Source organism: Corythoichthys intestinalis, chromosome 12 (assembly GCF_030265065.1).
Source record: "Corythoichthys intestinalis isolate RoL2023-P3 chromosome 12, ASM3026506v1, whole genome shotgun sequence".
Taxonomy (NCBI): Eukaryota; Metazoa; Chordata; class Actinopteri; order Syngnathiformes; family Syngnathidae; genus Corythoichthys; species Corythoichthys intestinalis.
This window is the reverse complement of record NC_080406.1, coordinates 47355934-47378646: the sequence shown is the minus strand read 5'-3', so window position 1 is coordinate 47378646 and position 22713 is coordinate 47355934. Positions and strand designations below refer to the sequence as shown.

At 39.7% G+C, this 22713-nt stretch overlaps 1 protein-coding gene across 2 annotated transcripts in view; it reads right to left on the bottom strand.

The window, feature by feature from the left end:
• LOC130927135 (motile sperm domain-containing protein 2-like) overlaps nucleotides 1–22711 on the bottom strand; it is a 58404-nt gene extending 35693 nt beyond the window's left edge. The window contains exons 1-10 of one of the 2 annotated variants that reach the window (XR_009066355.1): nucleotides 22327–22711; nucleotides 22172–22229; nucleotides 21386–21541; nucleotides 20658–20744; nucleotides 19547–19701; nucleotides 14065–14125; nucleotides 13934–13972; nucleotides 13725–13849; nucleotides 13449–13622; nucleotides 8671–8783 (exon numbers count right to left, since the gene is read on the bottom strand). Coding sequence is in view for 1 of the 2 variants with exons in the window: in XM_057852714.1 (XP_057708697.1) it covers nucleotides 8671–8783; nucleotides 13449–13622; nucleotides 13725–13849; nucleotides 13934–13972; nucleotides 14065–14125; nucleotides 19547–19701; nucleotides 20658–20744; nucleotides 21386–21541; nucleotides 22172–22229; nucleotides 22327–22359 (1001 nt within the window). In the remaining variant the exon portion in view is untranslated. The remainder of the gene's footprint in view (nucleotides 1–8670; nucleotides 8784–13448; nucleotides 13623–13724; nucleotides 13850–13933; nucleotides 13973–14064; nucleotides 14126–19546; nucleotides 19702–20657; nucleotides 20745–21385; nucleotides 21542–22171; nucleotides 22230–22326) is intronic. The other variant, XM_057852714.1, reaches the window with a different exon arrangement.
• Nucleotides 22712–22713: the final 2 nt, after the last annotated feature.

Genomic DNA, 22713 nt, shown 5'->3' with positions numbered 1-22713 from the left:
TACTTGTGGGTTTGATTCTCTGCCCTGATGACCTCGTCTAAGTATTCTTGGGCAAGATACTAAACCCCACGTTGCTCCTGGTGCTGCGTCACCCATACACTATAAAAAAACAAGGACCATTTCATTTGGAGAGACACTCCCAACATGAATGGCATTGTACAGTAACAGGTAAGTGTGAACTTAGGGTTTCTTTTAAAATTGTCAATGCGAAAACATTAACAAGCCTGGTACGCTGCGTGTTAAATCCCCTATAGTAAAAATATGTTTATATTTTACTCCTGGCTTTTGACAGTCATTCCTGATAGCTAGCTAAAAGCTAGCCGTTTTTCAGAGCAAAGCAACATGAGTTGCTGGTAATAATGTGGTTCTATTTGAATCATTAACCTTATTAGGGCCCGAGCACTAGCGTGCGAAGGCCCTATTGTTTTGCAAAGGATTTTTTTTTTTTTTTTTCAGGGCAAATGAAAACGGCCAATTTGGAGGCCTGAACATGCACGAAAAGTCACCAAAATTTGCACATATGTGCGGAAAATTGTAAATTTCGATAATTTTGCAACGTTGCAAAAAAAAATGTAACAAAATGACTCAGTGGCGCCCCCTTGAAATTTTAAAATTGGCCTATAGCATTATGGTCTGTCAGCGTAGAGCGATGAAATTTGGGGGGTCTATACCTTGTCCAAAACCGCTCCAAAAAAAGCATTTACACCCATATTCCAAACCCAACAGGAAATCGGTTATTTTGGATCGAATATGAAATTTTTATCGATTTACGGGGTGCACATTTGAGACCTTTTCGCCGAGGGAGTTAGTTGGATCATCTTCAAAATTGGTAAGACTGTTCAGGAGATATATGAGATCTTAAGTTTTTAAAATGGTGCGTTTTCATTCACGGGTCTGACCTGGGCGTGGTGCCAAAGTCGGCCATTTTTTCGGCCAAATGACAAATTTAGTAAATGACTAATAGTTCCTTGACACAATGTTCAATCTTTTTCATATCTGGCATGTATGTGCGGTATCCCACCCTTAACACGAGTGCATTGAAATATTACCCATTAGGCCTAGTGCCCCCTAGTGAGAACAGGAAATGCCTTTTTTTACGAGACAGGTTCCTCATCCAAGGGAAAAAAATCTGTTGACCTCAAACCTGCATCAGGGGAGCCTTAAGACCTGTGTTCAGTTGCCTGATGAAAAATATTGAGGTTTCGTTGAGGCGGAGGGGTCCGAATCAGGAAAGTGAAAATGACCGTCAACAATTTGTCATGCAAAAAACTTTGAACAGTCATAACTCAGCAGATATACAACATATCTGCGCCAAACTTCCCGTGCTTGTTGAGAGTAATACCCTGAAGGGTCTTGTAGGGGTCATTTGCATCAACTCTACAGTGCCAACTAGTGGCAACAGAAAGGAGTTTTAAAAAAGGCCTTCCCTATTAAGAAAGGAGTTTTAAAAAAGGCCTTTCCTATTAAGAAAGGAGTTTTAAAAAAGGCCTTTCCTATTGGGTTTTTTCAACGTCGAGCAATGAAATTTGGGGAGTCCATACCTTATGCAAAACTGCTCCAAAAAGTCTCTTGCACCCATTTTCCAAATCCAACAGAAAATCGGGTATTTTGGATCGAATGTGAAATTTTTATCCATTTGTAGTACAGTTTACATTTGGAGGCCTGAACATGCACGAAAACTCACCAAATTTAGCACATACATGCGGCTTTGCATGTATTTCGATAATCTTGCGACGTTACAAAAAAATGTAACAAAAGGGCTCAGTGGCGCCCCCTTGAATTTTTCAAAAAGGCGTTTCCTATTAGGTTTTTTAACGTAGAGAAATGACATTTGGGGAGTCGATACATTGTGCAAAACTGCTCCAAAAAGTCTCTTGAACCCATATTCCAAACCCAACAGGAATTTTGGGTATTTTGATCGAATGTGAAATTTTTATCAATTAACAGGGTGCACATTTGAGACCTTGTAACAGAGGGAGTTAGTTGGATCATCTTCAAAATTGATGAGACTATTCAGGAGACATAAGAGATCTAAAATTTTCAAAATGGTGCATTTTTATTCACGGGTCTGACCTGGGCATGGACCATTTTCGGCCATTTTTTTGGCAAAATGACAAATTCAGTAAAAGACTAATAGCTCCTTGACGCAACGTTCAATCTTTTTCATATCTGGTATGTACAGTGCCTTGCAAAAGTATTCGGCTCCCTTGAACTTTGCAACCTTTCGCCACATTTCAGGCTTCAAACAAAGATATAAAATTTTAATTTTTTGTCAAGAATCAACAACAAGTGGGACACAATCGTGAAGTGGAACAAAATTTATTGGATAATTTAAACTTTTTTAACACATAAAAAACTGAAAAGTGGGGCGTGCAATATTATTCGGCCCCCTTGCGTTAATACTTTGTAGCGCCACCTTTTGCTCCAATTACAGCTGCAAGTCGCTTGGGGTATGTTTCTATCAGTTTTGCACATCGAGAGACTGACATTCTTGCCCATTCTTCCTTGCAAAACAGCTCGAGCTCAGTGAGGTTGGACGGAGAGTGTTTATGAACAGCAGTCTTCAGCTCTTTCCACAGATTCTCGATTGGATTCAGGTCTGGACTTTGACTTGGCCATTCTAACACCTGGATACGTTTATTTTTTAACCATTCCATTGTAGATTTGGCTTTATGTTTTGGATCATTGTGCTGTTGGAAGATAAATCTCCGTCCCAGTCTCAGGTCTTGTGCAGATACCAACAATTCCTGACTGTCTCAAAAAATTAGAATATTGTGTATTCTAATTTCCTGAGACAGTCCAGTATATATAACATTGGGAAAAAAAGTATTTTCAAAAATATTTACAATAAACAAGTTAATTTTTTTTCAGGCATGCCACTCCGAAAAGCAGTTTCGTCCTGGAATTAGACACAGGGCGACATCACACAGCCCACACTTCCATGGGGTGTCGGTCCTCTTTCCACCCTTCCGCCCTTCCATTTTCATCTCACTTTACTTTCATTGTCACTATAAATGTACATGAAAAAAAGTCAGTATTTAAGAAAATAATAAAGTATAAAAAATATATATATACAGCAATAAATAATAATGGAAATCTATATATATGACAATAGAAAGAATACCATAGCTGAATATGTGCTACATCCCTAATCTTCATATAGAAAGAAGAACACCACAATTATAAATTCCTGCCTTGGATACACACAGTGCACGTACGACTTTGATCTGATATGCACATTTTATTATTATATACACAAACACACACTTATATTGCATCAAAATCAACTTTGTCTTGCAATATCAAAAAGAAACTTTCAAAAGAAACTTTTTCAGCATCAAAAAAAAAAAAAAGTGAGTTTGCTTACCTCTGCTCGTCGATGGCGTCACCCACGTGTTCAAATCCGTCACTATCTTCACTCGAGGACTCTTCCGAAGAAGACGATGATGACGAATTTGGACCATCCTCTTCCTCAAGTTGATCAAAAAGCACAATTGCCTGCGCTAAATTTAGTTTTCCGTTCATTCTCAAAGTCACACAAAGTCGCTGCTCGAGCCACACGGCCGTCGCTCGCCACCTCGCTGCTTCAGAACACTCCTCCCTCTCGTTCGGTGGAACCTCGCACGGCAGTTATATTTATTTAAAAAATGCATTTTGTGCTTCCACTGTGACTTCGAAAGGGTTCGTTTGATTTGTGTTTTTTTCATGGAGCTTCCGTTTTGAAAAAGGACAAGAAATGATGGAAATATAGACATAAACAAATGATCCATGCAGCGTTTTAATGTTTTTCTGAGAGGACAATAAAACTATAAAACTTAAATGACAATATCTCACGTTTTAGTTGGTCGATTGACTTCAAATAATAACGAGCGTAAACCGCAACTTCCGCACTTTAAAACGAGACCAACCAACGGCATGTGGGTGACGTAATTAAAACGTGAGGGTGCTTCAAAGACGACGTGTGCTGAGGACGCGCCGGCGCGTCCTTCGACTCTCAAGGGTTAAATACAAATTTATTATTTAAAAATTATACTATGTAGTGTTGCACCGATACCATTTTTTGGCCCCAATACCGATACCTGGCTGTGCAGTATCGGCCGATACCGATACCATACCGATACCACCCCGAGTATATATATATATATTTTTTTTCTTATTTTTTTTTTTTTCTCCAAAGAGCTACATAATTGGATGTGAAATCATTGCTATCAAGGCTTTGTCAGGCTGTTGCTTACCTTTGCAAAATAGGAAAAAGTACACTAAACCCTAGTAGACAATAGTTGAATAAACCTTCCGCTCTCAAAGGCCAAAATAGTGCTAAATTTGTGAAATTAATAAAACATGTATAATACTAGCCCAACAGTAAGAAAGTAAAAATAAGTTCATAATAATAAACTCTGAATGAACTGAATAAACTTTTTTAAACCTCTCAAAGTCCAAACAGTGCAACTTTCATTAAATTATTGTCACATTCTGCTGCTGGTTAGATTGTGTTTTTTTGCTGGGCGTGGGGGCGTGGCACTTGAATCCAATGCAGGCTCATCAACGCAGCATTTAAGCACGGGTGATCTCAGAGAAGGCTGCCGAGATATTTGCCTTGCTGATCGCTATTTGACATTTGGCACAATAATCTCGCTACATTTGCTTTGTTATGCCCCTGCATTGGGTTTTTCTGTTAGTGTGCCGCTCTCGTTTGTAACCGCTGCCTATCGTCTTAGTTTGTCCGTCGACCTGCTGTCACGGACTCCTTTTGTTATTTCTACTGTCCAGCGATCGCGTGTTATTTTTTGTTTGCAATCATTAAACCCTTTTATGTATCCCCCGCTTGTTGTCTGCTTCGAGGTTCAACCTTGTTTCCGCATTTGCGGACGCTAACAATTATAAGTAATAATAATTGACCACAGCATCCCGTCTCTCCTTTTTTTCGGGAGGTGGGAGTCCCTTATTTCTATTTCCGAAAGGTGGCAACAATACTTTGGAAACACTTCCCAAATTACTGCGGCATTTCTTTCAGTAAAAGACAATAAAAGTAAAGTAGACGAAGTGAACTGACCAGAGATTGTTGCTCCGGTCCAGCGGCCTTCTTCCTCTGGATAGCAGTCCTGCTCTTGCAGGCTCAAACTCGTTGTGTTCGTTCACGTTTCGTCTTCAAATGTTTTATCAAGTTCGAGGTATTGAAACTGGCCGATTTAACTCCACATCTCCAAACTTTCAGGCCGCAAATCTTGCATGCAGCCATTGATTTTAATCGACGGGATTTCTATTTGGAAATATTTCCCGACCGCCGCGGCGCCGCCATATTTCCTGGTTTGTTTTTCGTCCATATGAAAAAGCCCCCTTTTGTTTGGTCAGGAGTGGCTATTGGCCCGCTCTCATTGGTCTGGAGCAGGCCAATAGCGATAGCTGCTTGGTGTTCACGTGTCATCACACAACACAGAGACAGAGTGTAGTGAGCGCCAGGAGGAGAAAAAGGCTGTGGTCAAATGTTATAATAATGGACCGGTAAATGGTATCGGCGCCGTCTTTGTTGGTACTCGCCGATACCGATATCACCATTTCGGGCCGGATCGGCGCCCCCTGCCGATACTAGTATCGGTGCATCTTTAATACTATGTGATTTTCTGGATTTTTGTATTAGATTCCGCCCCTCACAGTTGAAGAGAACTTATGATACAAATTACAGACCTCTACATGGCTTGCAAGTGGGAAAACCAGCAAAATTGGCAGTGTACCAAATACTTGTTCTCCCCACTATATATATGTCCATATGTAGGCTATATGTCCGTATAAGTCCACGGCTGCATATATTGGTATCAGTTTGATATCGGCATCAGATTTTTGGAGGTGGACAATGTCGGGTTATCGGTTAAAAAAAGTCATTGTCGTTCAACTCTAATCAACACCCATTCTCTCAGACCAACTCATCCAGAAAAATGAGAGTACAATCATGAAAAAACTACAAATCACCCAAGGGGAGACTGAGTGCATATGCTTTAGTCCCTCTCAACTCTGTCTCAACGCTTCGAGGAATTTGTCCTTGTGCATCCTCCTTTGAGTATTTTACTTGGTGATCATTAAGCCATGAGTGACCCTGCTTTGCTTTAAATGTTAAAAAAAAGTTTAAACTGTCAACTTTACATATTTGTTAATGCCTCAAACATTTTGTTTAATGTTTTTTTAAAGCCTGAATTTTGACAAAATCCATTTAAGGACTTTTAATGACCCACATAAACCCTGGCTTTTCTATAAGTGTTCCTGAGGCATGTGAATATTCACTGGTTTAAGAGCCAAATATTGTGAAGTGATGCCAGTTGTCATTAGAACATTAATGCTGTCTTACGTTGTATAGGTAGTCCCCGGGTTACGACATACCTGACTCACGTCATTTTGACTTTACGACGCCAGAGTCTTGCCCGCTGTGTCTCCAGTCCTTGTTTTGTAAACAATACCTTCCGTAAATTTCAGACTATGAGCCGCTACTTTTTCCCCTCATTTTGAATACTGTGGCTTATAGTCCAGTGCGGCTTATTTGTTGATTTATTTGGATTAATAGGTAACGCTTTATTTGACAGCGGCATCATAAGACTTCCACAAGACCGTTATAGTTATGACATGACATTATCATGGGCATTTTTGAATGCTTATGATAGATGTCATTAAGTGTCATCCGGCAAATTATGTAACTAACTCCATTCATGTCCAGCTCGGATCTTTTACATCCATTCAAAAGGGAGATAATTTGCCGGATGACACAAAATCACATCAGTCATAAGCATTCATTAATGTTCGTGGCAGTGTCATGTAATAATTATGATTGACTTATGACAGTCTTATGGCCCCACTGTCAAATAAAGTGTTACCACATTCCATAAATGGCAATTAATGAAACAACTACAACAATAACTGAAGAAATAATTAGCACAGAACATGAATTTTGATTTGTTATTAACATTTGTAGCGCTGCAATGCATGCTAGCAGGCATGTTGCACGAAAACAGCGTTGAAAGCAGGTGGCAGCAGAGGTTTACCGTCTCACCCAAGAGAACAGTGATGGCCAAATTGAAACTTCTTGAAGCAACAAAGTAGTAGTGAAGATTTTAAACGGAATGCCGGCAAGTTTTAATTTTTTTAGAACCATGAAGCTTTGAACCAATTGGCTGCAAAGCTTCATGGTGGTTCATTTGGTCTTACGACAGTCTTAAGATGCCGTTGTCAAATAAAGTGTTACCGGTTGATATCTTTTGGTGTAAATATCTCACAATACAGTTAGGACACGTGCGGCTTATAGACTAGCGCACCTTAACTATGAACAAATGCAGTTTTTGAGTCAAATTTGGTGCGTGGCTGCTTATAGTCAGGTGCGCCTTATAGTGCGAAAATTACAGTAGTTCTTGCCATGTCAGGATCCCCTCCTCCCCAAGCAGTGTCGCAGCCGTCCTGCAGTTCCTGACAGCGTCAGGTCTCACTTCCTTGTTCTCATGCTGCTGCTGCTTCCCCCCGGGACGGACTCCTCTCCGGTATTTTGAGTTCGGACGGTGGACAGGCATTATGAGAGAGGACGCTGGCCACCTGAGCGTCCATGATATCCCCCTTTTCTCACCTCCCTACTCTTTCCAGATCGCCCTTTTCTCTGAGCAAGGCGACTCACTCATGAGTAAAGCCCAAATAGGTTTTTTTTTAAAGCCCCGAATTGTCATTAAATATAACAGCATTTAACACAACGAACCTCACAGTATCGTATTTTTTAACCTTGTCTTATTAATATGAGGTATAATACATGTTTTTGGACAGTTAGCTTGAGGTATAGGGGGTATCTTAAGGTACTTTAAGGGTTAATTCCAACTTACGCGGAAATTCGGGTTACATCGCCAGTCTAGGAACGGAACTCGTTCGTAACCCGGGGACTACCTGTATATTATTATTATGTTTATGGATTTACTGGATCAAAGGAATGCTAAATGTGATTTGTATTTAAAAACAAACAAGTGTGTGTTTAATTTCACAATTTAGCATCATTACTGGGTAGGTAATAAGTGGTACGAAAACCAACATTGGATTCTTTGAAGGACTGCTCGCTAGCTGCCAAAGTTATTTCCGCCACATTGGCTCGGTTAAGTAGGTCACGGCCGATCATAGAAATCGACCTTAAATTTTTAGAATAAGCCTTTTCACTTCAAACTGAGACCATACATCGTCAAGAACCATGTAGTTCAAACACCCAAGTCGAGTAGCAACAGGCAAACACTTGTTTTGATTGAGTGTTACGCCTTCAGAGAGAGAATCAATGGCCGGCCGCTGCCTCTTGTTGATTTCTGTTAATAATTAACCAGGACGACTACCTTCTAATCAATAAACAATTGATTGGTAGCACCCTTAATTCCTGCCCCCACATGCAGCCGGATCAATTGAGCTATTGCGGTATAAACATATCAATAATATTGCAGCCAAGATAGGCAAAAAGATAAATAAAGAGAAACATTTTTACAAAATGTTGCCAATGGCTTCTTTTAAAAGTTGCAAGAAGTGTAGCTGCTTAACACCAGGAGAGGGCAAGACAGTTATTTTTGTAGAAACATCTCAACTGGTTTTTAGCGGACTGCCAAACTGTTGCCGTTTCCTGGAAGTGTGTATCATAATGTAAAAATCACACTCCGTCAACTCAAATAGTACCTGATGTCCAACAGAGTGCCTTTGAATGTGGTCACGGGCTTCCTCACTCCTTTGATTCGGCCGTCACCCTTATCGTTCTCTTCAGTCTTGACATTTTCTTCCAGGAAATTCACCTGGAAAAAAACGAACACTTAATAACCAGCAAACGCAAAGCAACGTGAACCTTGGAGCATTGTTCAACCTCTGGTCTCCACATGCGGTGACCTATCAGATGATAAAGGTTAGTGATTTAATTAGTGTAATGTTTCATTCTTGAAAACCTCCTTTGAAGAGCAATGACCCTTGTTCTCATTTAGGTAAAGCATAAATCAACAGACCGCATGTCCATTGAAGAATGCAGAACTAAGATAAACCTCAGACTTGTGACTGGAAATAGAAACGACCCAAAAAAGTGAATAATCCACAATATTTTGATCTAAATTGGTACCAGACACAAGGCAAGCTCGTGACGGATCTTGTTTTTCAAGATGTTTGCAAAAAAGAAAAAAAAAACTATACATTTACTGTTGGTAATGGGGGTTGGTCATTTATTATGGTCACGTGATCCGGATGGAGAAGCAAAGGTGAGAGGACTCTGCATGTGATGAGAATTTGAATGACTCACAGGGGAAATGCGTGCGACTGGAGCAACATGACTAGTTGAGATGACCGTTTACGCAAGAATGAAGACATGAATCAGCTGCTAAGAAACAACTCAATTTATTCATAATCATTTTAAAGTGCTAACTTGACACAATAACAGGAAATAAAAAGTATAACGTTTCTGCGTCAGTCAAAATTAAAAATTCAAATCAACATACATTAGTATTATTACTAGTTAAGTCACTGATTCTACTAAATTTGTAAAACCAATACAAATCTTGATTGCATGTAATTAAAAAGACAATAAATCTATCATAAAAAATGATCAGTTGATTGCTTGAAATGCTTCAAAGTTATGAAATGCTGCTAGATGACTCAACATTTAATGAGGGTCAGGCAAGAACCACAGCATGGTTAGTGCTTATCATACTCTTGGGGACGAGAAACAGAGGGCGTTTTGTTTTTACGCTTTGCCTCTGAGGTTTGAGGGGGGTGTTGATTGAGTGCTCCACACTTTTCACTTGGTCTACTGTTTTATAACAGTAACTCATTAACTATTTTTATGGGACATTTGGGAGTGAAAATATGGAATGGTTGATTGGAGTGATAGTTCCCAGTGACATGAGTGCCTTATGGTGATTGTGTAAAAAATATATGAGGCTACAGTCCTGTAGCCTTCCTCTTAGAAAAAAAAAAAGTGCTGACACGTGGTTGAAATTTTGGACCGCTGAAATGTAGAAGGTCAAATAGAATCCGAGATGGAGTCAAAGAGGCTCACTTGAGCACACCTGCCTTGGCAGCCTGCAGAAATCTTGCCGTGTGTGGGTGCAGTGATCCGACGCTGCATCACCACCTCCAGCCCTTGTTTCAAAAGAGAGAGAGAGGCAATTAGCTTCCGAGTACCTTTGGGATCCTACGCCAACTTGTCTCTGGGAAGAACGGAAGGTAGGTGAGAGCTCCTTCAGCTGGGATGGTATAGGACAGCATAGGATAGTGCTCACTGTCTCAAGTATGAATACATAGCAGTGTTATTTTGGTCAACAATGACGATAACGAAAATATTACGTCAACGAACTATTTTTTCATGACGATGGCGTCACGAAGACATGCTGAAAATGTGTCTTGGGAGATTAAAACATAAGATGGATGCCAGTTCTCGTCTGATGAGACGAAATGAAAATTCACCATAGTTTCCGTCATAAATTCATAATGTGTGATATTTTCTTATTTTACGTGTAGTTAGCATGCATTTAGCAGTGCTTTGGTCGTGTCACTCATGTGATGTTCTGCGCCCCCCCGATCCTCCAGCCCCGCACACACGCCGGCTGGTTAGTAAGCCTGTGCCCATTCCAGGCTCCTTTTGTGAAATGTATGTATCAGCTGAGGCTTGGTATGTTTGCTTTCTTATCTTGGCTAGATATGCTATGTTTTTTTAGCCTAGCGTTTGCGTTAGCATTAGTGTTCACGTTAGTATTAGCATTTAGCGTGGTGACTTGGTGTATTAGACTGCCTAAACTAGTCGAAATTTCTCAAAACTTTAGTTTTGATTTGGTCTTTCACTTCTAAGAACTGCATTAGTTTGACTTGGTTTTAGCATCTCAAAGTCTTAGTCTAGAAACTGTCTCAATGCAGTGTTGTTCTGAACTGACTATCAAACCCTTTGTCTTGACTTGGTCTAGTCTCTTTAAAGACTTAAGTCTCATCAACTCCTTCGCAAGCCCTCAAAACCTTGACTTGGTCTCAGCAGCTCAGTTCATCCATAACATTTGACAATGGGAATAATCTATTGAGCTGAAGAACTAAATGCACTACTTGGTGGAAATATGGCTTTAGCCAAAGTACTTTCCCACATAGGTAACTTACTCATCCGCTTAGTGGGTTAAAGTGCAGTCTTTCAGAATGTGCTGATCGCAACAGACAAATCTTTCTGATGCAAGGCAATACAACCTTACATTTCTCAAAGCCCAAACACAAAAATACTGTATTTTGAAACGAGGCTAATGACTACTGATTTGCATGCCTCATTTTTTCTGGTTATCTCAGTCCTTAGCACATGGTCAACAAGGTCATAATCAACAATCTTTCTCTTGTTTATATGGGAATTTCAATGTTACAGGATTTGAAATTTGAACAGGCTACAGTTTCAGTTTGCCACATGTTGGCAGCCAGCTGGAATAGCGTACTTGCAGGTAAGAGTGTGACAATATCTCGATACAGCGATATATCGCGATATTTTGCAACCCGATCGGTTATTGATATGCTCCCGCCAAGTATCGATACTTTTATTTAATATATTGGCCATACAATGGAGTATGGATGCTGTCAACTGCTCAATGTTTGTTGAGCAATTCCTTGGCGGTCCACTAGGGGCGCTCGGGAGTGGCGGTGAGGGTAAAGTGCGCACAAGTTGTCTAGAGAAGAAGAAATGTAGCTCCAAGTGGGTTGAAAAAATAAAAAAGCGCCGTGAGAACGGTGGAGGAAAAAATGAGCAAAATATTGCTACAAATCACACATGGGGACACACTTTAGATTTTACACCAACAAGAAAGGAAGTAAGGTGAACAAGGACTTTGTTGTATGCAAGAATTGTCTTAGAAAAATAAGTTTCACTTGCAGCTGGTGACGTAGTGGACACAGGAGTTTGTGAGCTTAGCTTTCATCACTTGAGGTAAGAAGGTTTTGCAATGTAATTGACTTTTTAATTTACATGTATTATTTTGATGACATTTGGTGTTGAATGATATAAAATAAACCGGGACCCTAAACTGGATGAAAATGAATATCGAACAAGCCCACATGAATTTACCGATTTATTTGATATTATTTGAGAACCACTTTCCATGTAGTTTACTACACAAACTGTTATTACTGTCATTTTGATACAATAAGCTATAAAAATGGTTTGAATAGGTTCCAAGATATATAAAGTGATGTGCATGACAATTAATGTTGCTTACATATTAAAAATAGGTAATGATTGCATTTTTAATTTCTATACATTCAATTCATTTTTTTTTTAATTCAATACTTCCAACACAAAAAAAGAAAATCAGGATTTCAACTCAAAACCTATGAAGTAGCTAATATTTTTTGTTTTATTTTGTTGTTTTTAAGGTGAGGAAGACTGTGACTGAGCAAGTCTGGCATCTTAAATGCTGAAGCAGATAGTGGAAGTGCTCAAACCAAGCAAATAAGGTCATATACGAAGAAAAGACCCACCAATTTTATCATTGCACCACTCCAAGCTCAACTGCTGACACCTATGGCACTTTTTATTTTTATTTTTTTTAAAGATTTAAAACTTTAAAGAAATTAAGGGTGCCATTCATCATGATCTTTCCAAGCAATATCAGTGGTTGTGGCTTGTTTCCTCTATATGTGCAGGTGCACAATTTGCAGTAGATTTATATTTTACAGCAATGTTGCGCAGAAAAGGTGTCACTGTTTAATAAATGACTTAAACAGTATTTTTTTCTATTTTTAATTATCTTTTTTTCCCCCCGTTTCAACAGCTGTATCGTAGAATGTCATGTATCCAATTTCTGACCAATATATCGAAAATCGCTGCATCGTGATATCGTGAGATAATCGTTATCGTGAGCCTTGTATCGCGAATCGTATCGTATCGTGAGGTGCCCTGAGGTTCCCACTCCTACTTGCAGGCTCTTACAAATATAGGTCAAGCCCTAGTTGACATGGGCCTCGACACCAATTCACATAAAACACCGCAGCAAATAGAACATCAAACGGCAGTCTAATAGAGATGAACTTTCTGCCGGGCGGCGATTTCATGCGGTCTTAGTTTGCACTTGACGAGCTGCAAAAGAAGCTAAACAGATTCTGAGAGTGAAAGATGGACCTCTTTCTGTGTATAGAGTAGAATATGAGAGGCGAGTTGCAGTCCCATCTGTAACAACGGCTAAATACAGCCAGGTTAGAGTGAGGAGGTGGGCTGAGGATGTAATATTCAAGCTAAAGCCAAAAGGTTTAGTGGATATCCAATTATGGAGATGGACATCATTAAGCCAGACCTGACTGACACATACAAGGATGGATATGAAATGGCAAGAGAAGCTTTGACATGAATGAAATCAAATAAATTACAACAAGTGAGATCTTCCAAATTATTCTTGAGATATATTCCATGTTCTGCAAGAGTATTTGTGGGTATGTGGTGGATAAATGAAAAAATGTACCTTTTTGGGCTTGATGGCAACCTCTGAGTTGAAGCTGGAATCGAGGCCTTCTTTGCTCTCTAGCTCGCTCTCTTTGCTCTCAATCTCGTCCTCGCTGACGATTGGTCCATTGTCGCCGATGGGTGTTTGGAAGTCATCGTCGGGGAGTGGAGGGTAGCTGTACTTAAACGGGTCCTGGAAAAAAAAAGTCGTTTTGAAGTTGCATCATCAATGATTGACACAAAATCCTGAATTGTGATTGAAACCTTGACAACAGTTGAGTGAACTACAACGCACCGATCCTCCCATGTGAGGCGGCAAGTACTCTGGGTCGATGTACGACGGGAGTTCCGATCTGGATGCAAACTTAAGCTTGCTGATGGCTTCCGGACCCAACCATGTCTTCACAATCTTCCAAGCAGCTACCCCAGGGCAGAGAAAAATCGATTTAGGAAGGGAATGTTGATTCGGAACGTCATAAAATGCCACAGTGGACTTGCTCTCACCGTTCATGATCCAAGGCATCTCCACAATAATCATCTTGGCTGAAATCACAAGGTAATTGAATTTTTGGCAAAGACAAGGAAAAACAAAAATAAACAAAATGGTGTAATATCTGGATGAGAATTTTACTTACAGAGCAACTTTGGATAATATATTTTGAAGCAATTTACAACGTACTTCACAAAGTCCATGTCCTGAAACATTTAAAATGAGACTTTAATCAGAATTTAATTTGCTGCACGTGTATGCACATTAATAATGTTACATTACAGATTTAGGGAGATACAATGAAAAATTTTAAACAACTTTTCATGCGAAAGCAGAAATTCCTTCTCTGACCTCTGTGATCTTTGACCTCAAAATTTAATCATCTCTTTGGTTTCGTATTACAAACACATCCAGCAAGTTTGATAATAATCCCCTTATTTGTTCTTGAGTTGTCTTCAACACGAACATACAAACAGACAGATGGAACTGAAAACACAACTCAGATTGAGTTGTAAACAAAACAGGATATTTATTATATAAAGAAAATCTTGAATAAGGTTAACAATGTTTTAGTGAAAATGTCTTTTTGTTGTCGGTCTTTGGTTTTATATGGGAACTTGGCCATTTACTTGTTAAAAGTCCGATTTCTTTGTCTCGTAATATTACTTGTTTTTTTAACTTCAGAATACTATATATTACTGGTGTCAACAATAATCGATGCGGCGATGCATCCCGATGCGGGCCATGGACGATGCGATTCGATGCGGGCAACAAGCCGAATCGATTCAGCACATATTAAAATATATAAGTCCGTTCAAAAATCTTCTGGTGATGCAATGGATTTGGTTTCCCCATTTGTATTATTATTCTCATGTTTACCTGTAGAGGGAGCTACTGTACAAGCAATGCAGGGGGGACGAGGAACCCAAATCTGCTTCCTCACGGGAGTAACGTCACAGACATGCGCAATTGCGCAGTGGCAATCGAGAAAGCAGAGAGATAAGACATAACAACAATGGCTGATGCAGAGAAAGAGGGAGCGCGAAAGATTATTGACGCACCAAAGACATTGAAAGCAAGCATATGGAGACATTTTGGCTTCTATGAGGTTGGTGGGAAACTTGACCAAACTTATGCGGTGTGTAAAAAATGAAAGGCTGCTACTGTGTGTAAAAAAAAAAAAATTAAAAAATTTAAAAAAAGAAAGCCCTGGTCTCATTTAAAGCACTAATTAAATGCTGTGATGTTTTTTTATTTTTATATATATTAATATTTTCATTTGACTACAACCAGGAATGACACAAGAGCCTATAAAAAGTTGTTTAATGTCTGACCGCTTGTGTTGCCTCATGATTCACGAAAAATATGCTTTGCTTTAGCATTTTAATGCATCCCAGGCTTTAATGCATCGTGATGCATTGCCGAATCGAACCGAATCGTGGCTCTCTGAATCGAATCGAATCGTGGCCCTCCGAATCGTAATCGAATCGAATCGTGAGGGCAGTGCCGATGCACACCTCTAGTATATATATATATATATATATATATATATATATATATATTTTTTTTTTTTTTTTTTTTTTTTTTGCTTTTTCAGGAAGAGTTTAAGACAAAAAGTAAGTTCTTCAAATTTCTAGTCGGGATGTCCCCGATCCGATCATAGAAATCAGGCCGATCGTGCCATTTTTCAGAGGATCGGAATCGGGTGAAAAAGATCACGTTTTTATATTTTAAAAAACTAAAAAATAAATATAATCGGGTATTTCCTGGGTTATGAACGAGTTCCCTTACTACACTGACGGAATGAACCCTTTAAGTACCCCCAAATCTCAAAATATCTATCCAAAAACATGTATTTTATGTCATGTTAATACAATAACGCAAAAAATGACGACAAAATGTCAGAAGAGACACTGTTACGAGACAAAAAAAAAAAAACTTTTCGATATTGGATCGGGAATAAAAACGGCAGAGTCTCAAAACCAGGTGACTCGGGACTCGGTTGCAAAAATATACGATCGAGACATCTCTAATTACTACACACCGCCAAACATTGGCTTCCATTGACAGCGATAGACGTCTAATTCGTTTGAACTCTGAATGAACAAATGTCAACGGCAACTAATGAGTAATAAATGACTTGAACTCTGTAGCTGTGTAAATAAATCCACTATTTGCGAAAATGTCATTTTAGGCAGACGTTTTTCTTCATCTTCTGACACTGTAAAACCTACATGCACGTTTAGCGATTAATTAAAAAAATAATTGGCAAACTAATCGACTTGGCTGTGTGCCCAAAGGAGCCCTATGATGGATGTTCAGCGTAGCATTTCACGTTGACTGCAATCATCACGGCAACAGATTTATCAATAGAAGCTAGGCCCACGTCCTGACTGCGTTCCATAATTGGCAGGAGCCCTCATTGCTATGCCGGTGCCGCGCTCCGGGCCTTAACGAGATCCTGCTGAACGGCGACGCGCCGGCTCCCGCTGAGCCTCCGCTTTGCGATCGGATTTTCTAAACTCCTCATTTCGTATGCGCACTACATTTTTTCTTTTGCTCTCTCTCTCTATTAGTCTTTCTGCTTTAGGCCTTTAACTCCTTCGTTTGCGGAGCACTGCGTGAGCTTACGACTGTGGATTAGGCAGCCCCCTTGAATTGACCAACAGGATTTAAAGGTTATTTTAATCTCCAAAGAGTGAAACCACTGAAGAGCGAGTGTCACTCAATTTTCAGTCAACAAGAGGAAATTTGAAGTGACGGACAACATCTTGCTCATCATTATCTTTCCAACCCTTTAAAAGGCCATCCATTTAACTACTGAAAGATGAGCATTCACAGCCAACCTCCCAGCTTAATTGAATTGGACGTCTACCACTGGGTGGGTACCTTTATAACCCAATTGAAAGAATTGTATTAAGTGAAGAAGATTTGATCTGTATACATAAAGTTTAAGTAAAGAGATTCACGTTCAAAGACCCTGGCTGAATCAGATTGTATTGTTCCTTTTGACATGCGCATTACGTTACTCTCTGCCACAACCTGTAATGTGACATGCTGCCTTCACATGCTCTGGCAGGGGTCGAAACTCGACAATATAAATGGCCCGGTGGCTCGGAAGTACTTTTAAAACAGTCGGGGCCACCAGAATGTTTGAACCACTGGCCTTGAGGGGCCAGCAATAATAATGCGTAGATTAAAAAAAAAAAAACCCAATTTCACATCAATTCCCAGTGGTTCGGTGTTTTGACGACGTTATGCTACTCCGATCAAAGACAACCTCACAGTCTATGCAGCCAGCCGTTGCTCTCTGTGGGGTGTAAACACATCTCGTTCACTCCCGCACGAACGCGCTCAACCTGACTATTGCTACATATTGATTGTCAGTATCTCAGTACCGCCTAACGTTACACTTCACGACGACATGTTTCTGAAACCCCCAGCATCCGGCCAAGCACTGGGGGAAAAAAGATCACTCAAGAAATCGAAAGTCACCGGAGGAGTTGAGGGAACGCGAATTCCAATATGAAAAAAAAGAGAGAGAAAGTTTCAGCCCTAGCGGCGAGACTGCTGGAATTGGCTCGGCTAAGATGAGACAAAAAATAAGGTTTACTGTGAGATGTGCAGATCAATCCCCACATGTGCAGACAAGTAAGTAAGAGAAAAGTTAACAGATATGAAAGCTATGCTATGAACATAACGTGGTAATTCATCTACGTGATTACGAGAACAATAATATCGTCATAACGACGGTCTAGCTTGAAAACCGTAAGCCATAATTGCCTTAGTCGTCTCTTTGACTTTTAATTGTTGTCACGACAACTGAGCCGGGGAAGACTTCCAGAGGGCGGTAACAGGAAGACAGGAACGCTTCGCCCAGGTGCGGAGCTCCCCCGTGGGCCTACCCCTCGGAGCACCCAAGGAAAAAATATTTTTTTGTGTGTGTTTGTTTTCCGAAAACATTAAAATATGTGTAAGTGGTCAGTGGAGTCGATTTGGGTTTATTCATGTATACTGGAGTGATTATGGAACACTTATAGAATTATTTGCACTATATTCATGTTTTTACACCATTTTGCTGCACTTTTCATTAAATCTACCTTAAAAAAATGTCATTCAAGCAAATTGTTCTTTTTCATGATTATTGGGATCAATAACTGACACCTTGACCTGGGTCGGTGGTTTTGATAGTGGGGCCAGTGAACTTTAAATTTCCCTTATTGCCCACCCCTGTATGGGAAAGACGATCGTCACAACTTTCAAATTGATAGTTACCAGCACAGCCTATTCATGTGCTTTTGTTATCGTTGAAAAAAGCAGATACAAATTTCATTTTAGTTTGTTGTGTGGGCAAAACGGTTTTAGACCTATTAATTCCTCAACTACAATAAGTTTATAGAAGTACGTTTTTGTTTGTAACTGGACGTTTTAGCAACCACTTGGTTAAAAAAATAAATGTACACAACATTTTGATGCTGGCGTAAAAAATTTAATTAAAAAGAAAAAAGTGCAAATTGACGAATAATCTTCTTAATCTTACCATTCACAACTTTTTTTTTTACGCGCCGCCATTTTGAAACGTAAATGGTCGTCCTATCTCGGAAACTCGGGTATCATAATAAAATGCCGGTGTTCCAGTAGAAAATACGACTTGAGGGGGCATTCATATGCAATTTTCCAATCGACGAGTGGTATATACCAAAATTACGACATCACATGAAGGCAGCATAAAAGAAGAAGCGATGCACTTTCTGCTTCACCACCATACTTTCACATAGTAGGAGCGCATGCGCGAACCAGACAATCCTCTCCATCAACCCAATACGCTCCACTCAGCAGTTTACATAGAGCGTGGAGCAGATTATCAATCGGTGTAGAGTACATTTTACAATCTGATCCAAAATATAATACGATCCGGGTTAATCCAATTGGCTAAGGTGTTTATATGAGACATATTTAATCATACAGGGCTTTAAATCGGATCATAAATAAGATTTTTGAACTCATGTATACACATGCTACCATTGTCAATGGCATACAATGAGTTAGCAATATCTAAAAAAGACAATATTCACTACTATCTTTAAATTTTAAGATTGTGGGCTACATGACCCAAAATGTGATTCTTACGTCCACATGAGGTTAAGTTTCTTTTTTTAATTATCCAAAATAGTCACTTGCCTTATAAAGGGTTAATAAATTGAAAAATCTCAGATTTTTATTTTTCAGATTTAAACGTGAATTTAAGACAGTGTGTTCGGGAAGTGGCTGCCCGCCACAGGCAGACATTTTATCAATGTATTATTTTGATTAGTAATATTTTAGCAATAGATTGAGTCTATCCCCTTTTTTCGTGACGTCATTAATACCCATTATGATTATCAAATGCGCTTGTGGTCGTCTTATCAGTATGTATAAGCGTAGGTATAATTAATGTCACAAAACGGCTGCGTTCATAAATTGTGTCATTTTTTGTGTTTGCCCATTATTTTCTCCATTATCCGAGGTCTCAGAAATTTGTAATTTGCAGATTTCAAACTTGTAGCAACAGTCTTTCACATACAAGTCATCTGTACTAGGTGTTGTCTGTCTGTTTAAACAAAACATATTCGACAAATCAAACTTACAATATTGGCAAGGCCAGACTCTGACATGTCAAACACTACTGTCAAAGGCATCCCAGGTTCTTTCTTGACATTGCGTTCCAGCCAGAAAGCCACATATTTCTTCTTGTCAAAGATTGTTTTTGCATCCTTCACATGCAGCTTAACCTTAAACCAGACTGGGGAGTAAAAAGAAAAGTCACCACATTATTCTCAGAGGATTTACATGTAGGCATGTGCCGATAACCGGTTTCAAGGTATACCGTGGTATGAAAACTGTTTCAAAATCACAAAAAAATTCTGTCATTCCACCCGAAAGGTATTAGCTATTTTTAATGCACCATAAATGCAGGGAGAAATCCCTCGCTTGCAGCTGCAAGGCTCAACCCTCCCCCAATGGTTGTTGCTCAGTGTCAGTAAGTCAGCTGTGCTACACGATGGCTGGAGGAGGTGGAACTCCTGAACTTTTTCCTCCATCAAAGAAAATCGCTGGAATGGGAATACTTTGGCTACAGAAAAGTTAGACTGCTGCGGCTTAGAAAAGGACGGCCAACCGACATGTAAAACATGTTCACGGAGGGTGGCTGCCGAAGAGGGAATACCTCCAATATGATTACTAAAGGTTAGTAAACACTGTTGTGAACGTTTCCCACCAGCTACGAGAGTTAACTCTAGCGTGTTTAGTGTGTCTAGCGGTGGTAAAACATGTCTTTTTTCTCTCTCTGGCAACTGTGTTGAGAAAGAGTGTGTGTGTGTATAATGTAAACATGATACGAGTCATACACAGATGCTTTTTTATGGAAAATAATTCAATTATTTTTGTTCTGATGATAATAATGTTAAGCTGTGGCTATGGGTTAACCTCAAGAACTGCATATATTTTAATTTTATTTAGATTTTATTTAATTTTAACTCAATATTATAATTATGTTCCAATTTATTAGTATGTTTTGAAAAGTAAAAATACTGTTCAATTGATTTTTTTTTTTAAACACTATAATTGCAACACCGTGATACCGTGAGCAATCATACAGTCAGAATCTCACACCGGCACATGCCTATTTACATGTAATATGATCACTTTTTGTTGCCCCAGTGAAAGTGTGAAAGAAAATGGGTCAAGTGTCACACATACAGAGCTTATTGCCCTCTTTGTCGTAGCCATGGAGGAAGACTGCCCCGGTTTCAAACATCCACCTGGGAATGGAGCTCTCAGAGAGATCTGAAGGGGGAAAAACAAGTTGGTTAGACAACTGCTCCACAAATGTGAATTGTGTTAGGAAAGCAACATATTTTAAGGGGTGGGTAACCTCAAGCTACAGAGAAAGTAAGTGAAACTCGTCGGACAAGCTGTCGTCGTTCTGATCACAAAGAACTAGCGTTGGATTTCATGAGAAAATAACACTCGTTTTTACAGACGACAAAAGGAGGAATAAAATCCAACCTTGGTGCCAATGATCGCTAATCACATTCCCTTAACATAACTGTCTGACAAATTGCATTTTCTCCATAAAACAGTTCCTTGCAGCAATCGAACCTCTATGGATATCTGAAAAGCGGGTATTGTTTTCATAAGCGGCCTATTCATCATGTTAAGAGCACAATGGGACTCTTGTGTGTATTGGCTCATCCCCGAGAAGCAGTGAGAGAGCTGCTCTGACAACCACTGAGCGAGGCACAGTCACAATTCCATTGATTTGCAAAGCTGAACTTGGACCACTTGTTGAGGTCAGCTGCGCTCTGACGATTAAAGCAAAAAACCACTGTGACATTTACGGTGTTGTTAACCCCTAATCATGTTTGTGCTATGTCATTGTCAACAGTTCTCAGTGAGGCCATTGCAGATACAGAAAGACATCTCACCGTTGACACCATATTCTTTCCTCCACTGGAAACTCTCATCGATCATTTTCAAGGCGTCGTCCACCACGTAGAGTCGCCACATCAGGTAGCCCTCCACCATGGAGTTGTCCTTCAGCAGTTTATCTACGTCTCTTTGGTCATATTTGTCGGATGAATCTGACATTTAAACGAACAATTTTTTAACTGGCAGAAAATGCACAAATTACGAAAGTAAATTGCACTGAATTATATACATACAGTTCATAGTTTTACTCATTGGCTGACATTGATGGCGCTAGACGTCCAATCCAATTTGACTGGGGGAGTCTTGCAGCGTGCCAGTCCTCCTAGTCTAAATGGATTGGACGTTTAATGCCATCAATGGCAGCCAATGAGTTAACCTGTGTGTCCACTTTTACTGACATGAGATTTACTCTAATGTGAAATGTGTGCCATAGGTCGATTAAGGTTGGGAAACAGTGCATTGGAGAAGCACAGCAATGTGGCCATACCAGTTATTGCGAAGTGCTCCCCAATAATCACACTGAATGTATTTTGAGAATGAGTTAAATTAATTTATTATGTTTATATGTCTTAAGAATTAAATTAAGTAGTATAAATTTGGATGAAAACAGGATTCTTTGCCACCGTTAGCTCATCTCATTGAAGCTTATTCGGACCTTTATCAATAAAAGGAATGATTATACCACCAATAAATATATATGTCATGGTTACCTAGGAAGGTTTCCTGTTCAGATATTTTACAATAGCTTTGAATGTGTGTCACAACCCAAACCAGTTACTTACCTATGAGGAACTCATTTTTGAACCTCTCTCTCGTCTGTTCAATTTTCTCTTGAATGCCCTGCGCCATGAGAGTTTAATGAAGTTTATAAACACACGTTTCAAAGCTAAACATCACAAGAAGTACACGGCATCCTAACAATTCAAAGTTCAAATACCTGCTCCCCTTGGTGTTGTTCGAGATCAGCCATGTTCAACTGACACCGGCGCGTTTCCTTCCCTACTGATAGTTCCTCGTTAGCTCGCTCGCTAAGTAGCTAGCCGCACTTTGGGTGAATCACTGTAAAGTGAGAAACTGACGCCCCTTCGAAGCCATTTTGGCTCAGTTCATTGGCCACTCCTCTTCGTTTTGTTGTTTTATGACGAGGAAAGGAAGGAAGGTGTGTGCAGTCGTGTTCGAGATGTCGCGCAAATGTATTAAAAATACACAAAAAGCGTGAAATCGATGCGTCGAGCACTAAGCGCTATGTCATGGAGGCTAAACCAGTTAGCGTAAGCTCTTGAACGCACCGCTGTTTACAAAAATAAACTCCCACAATGCACTT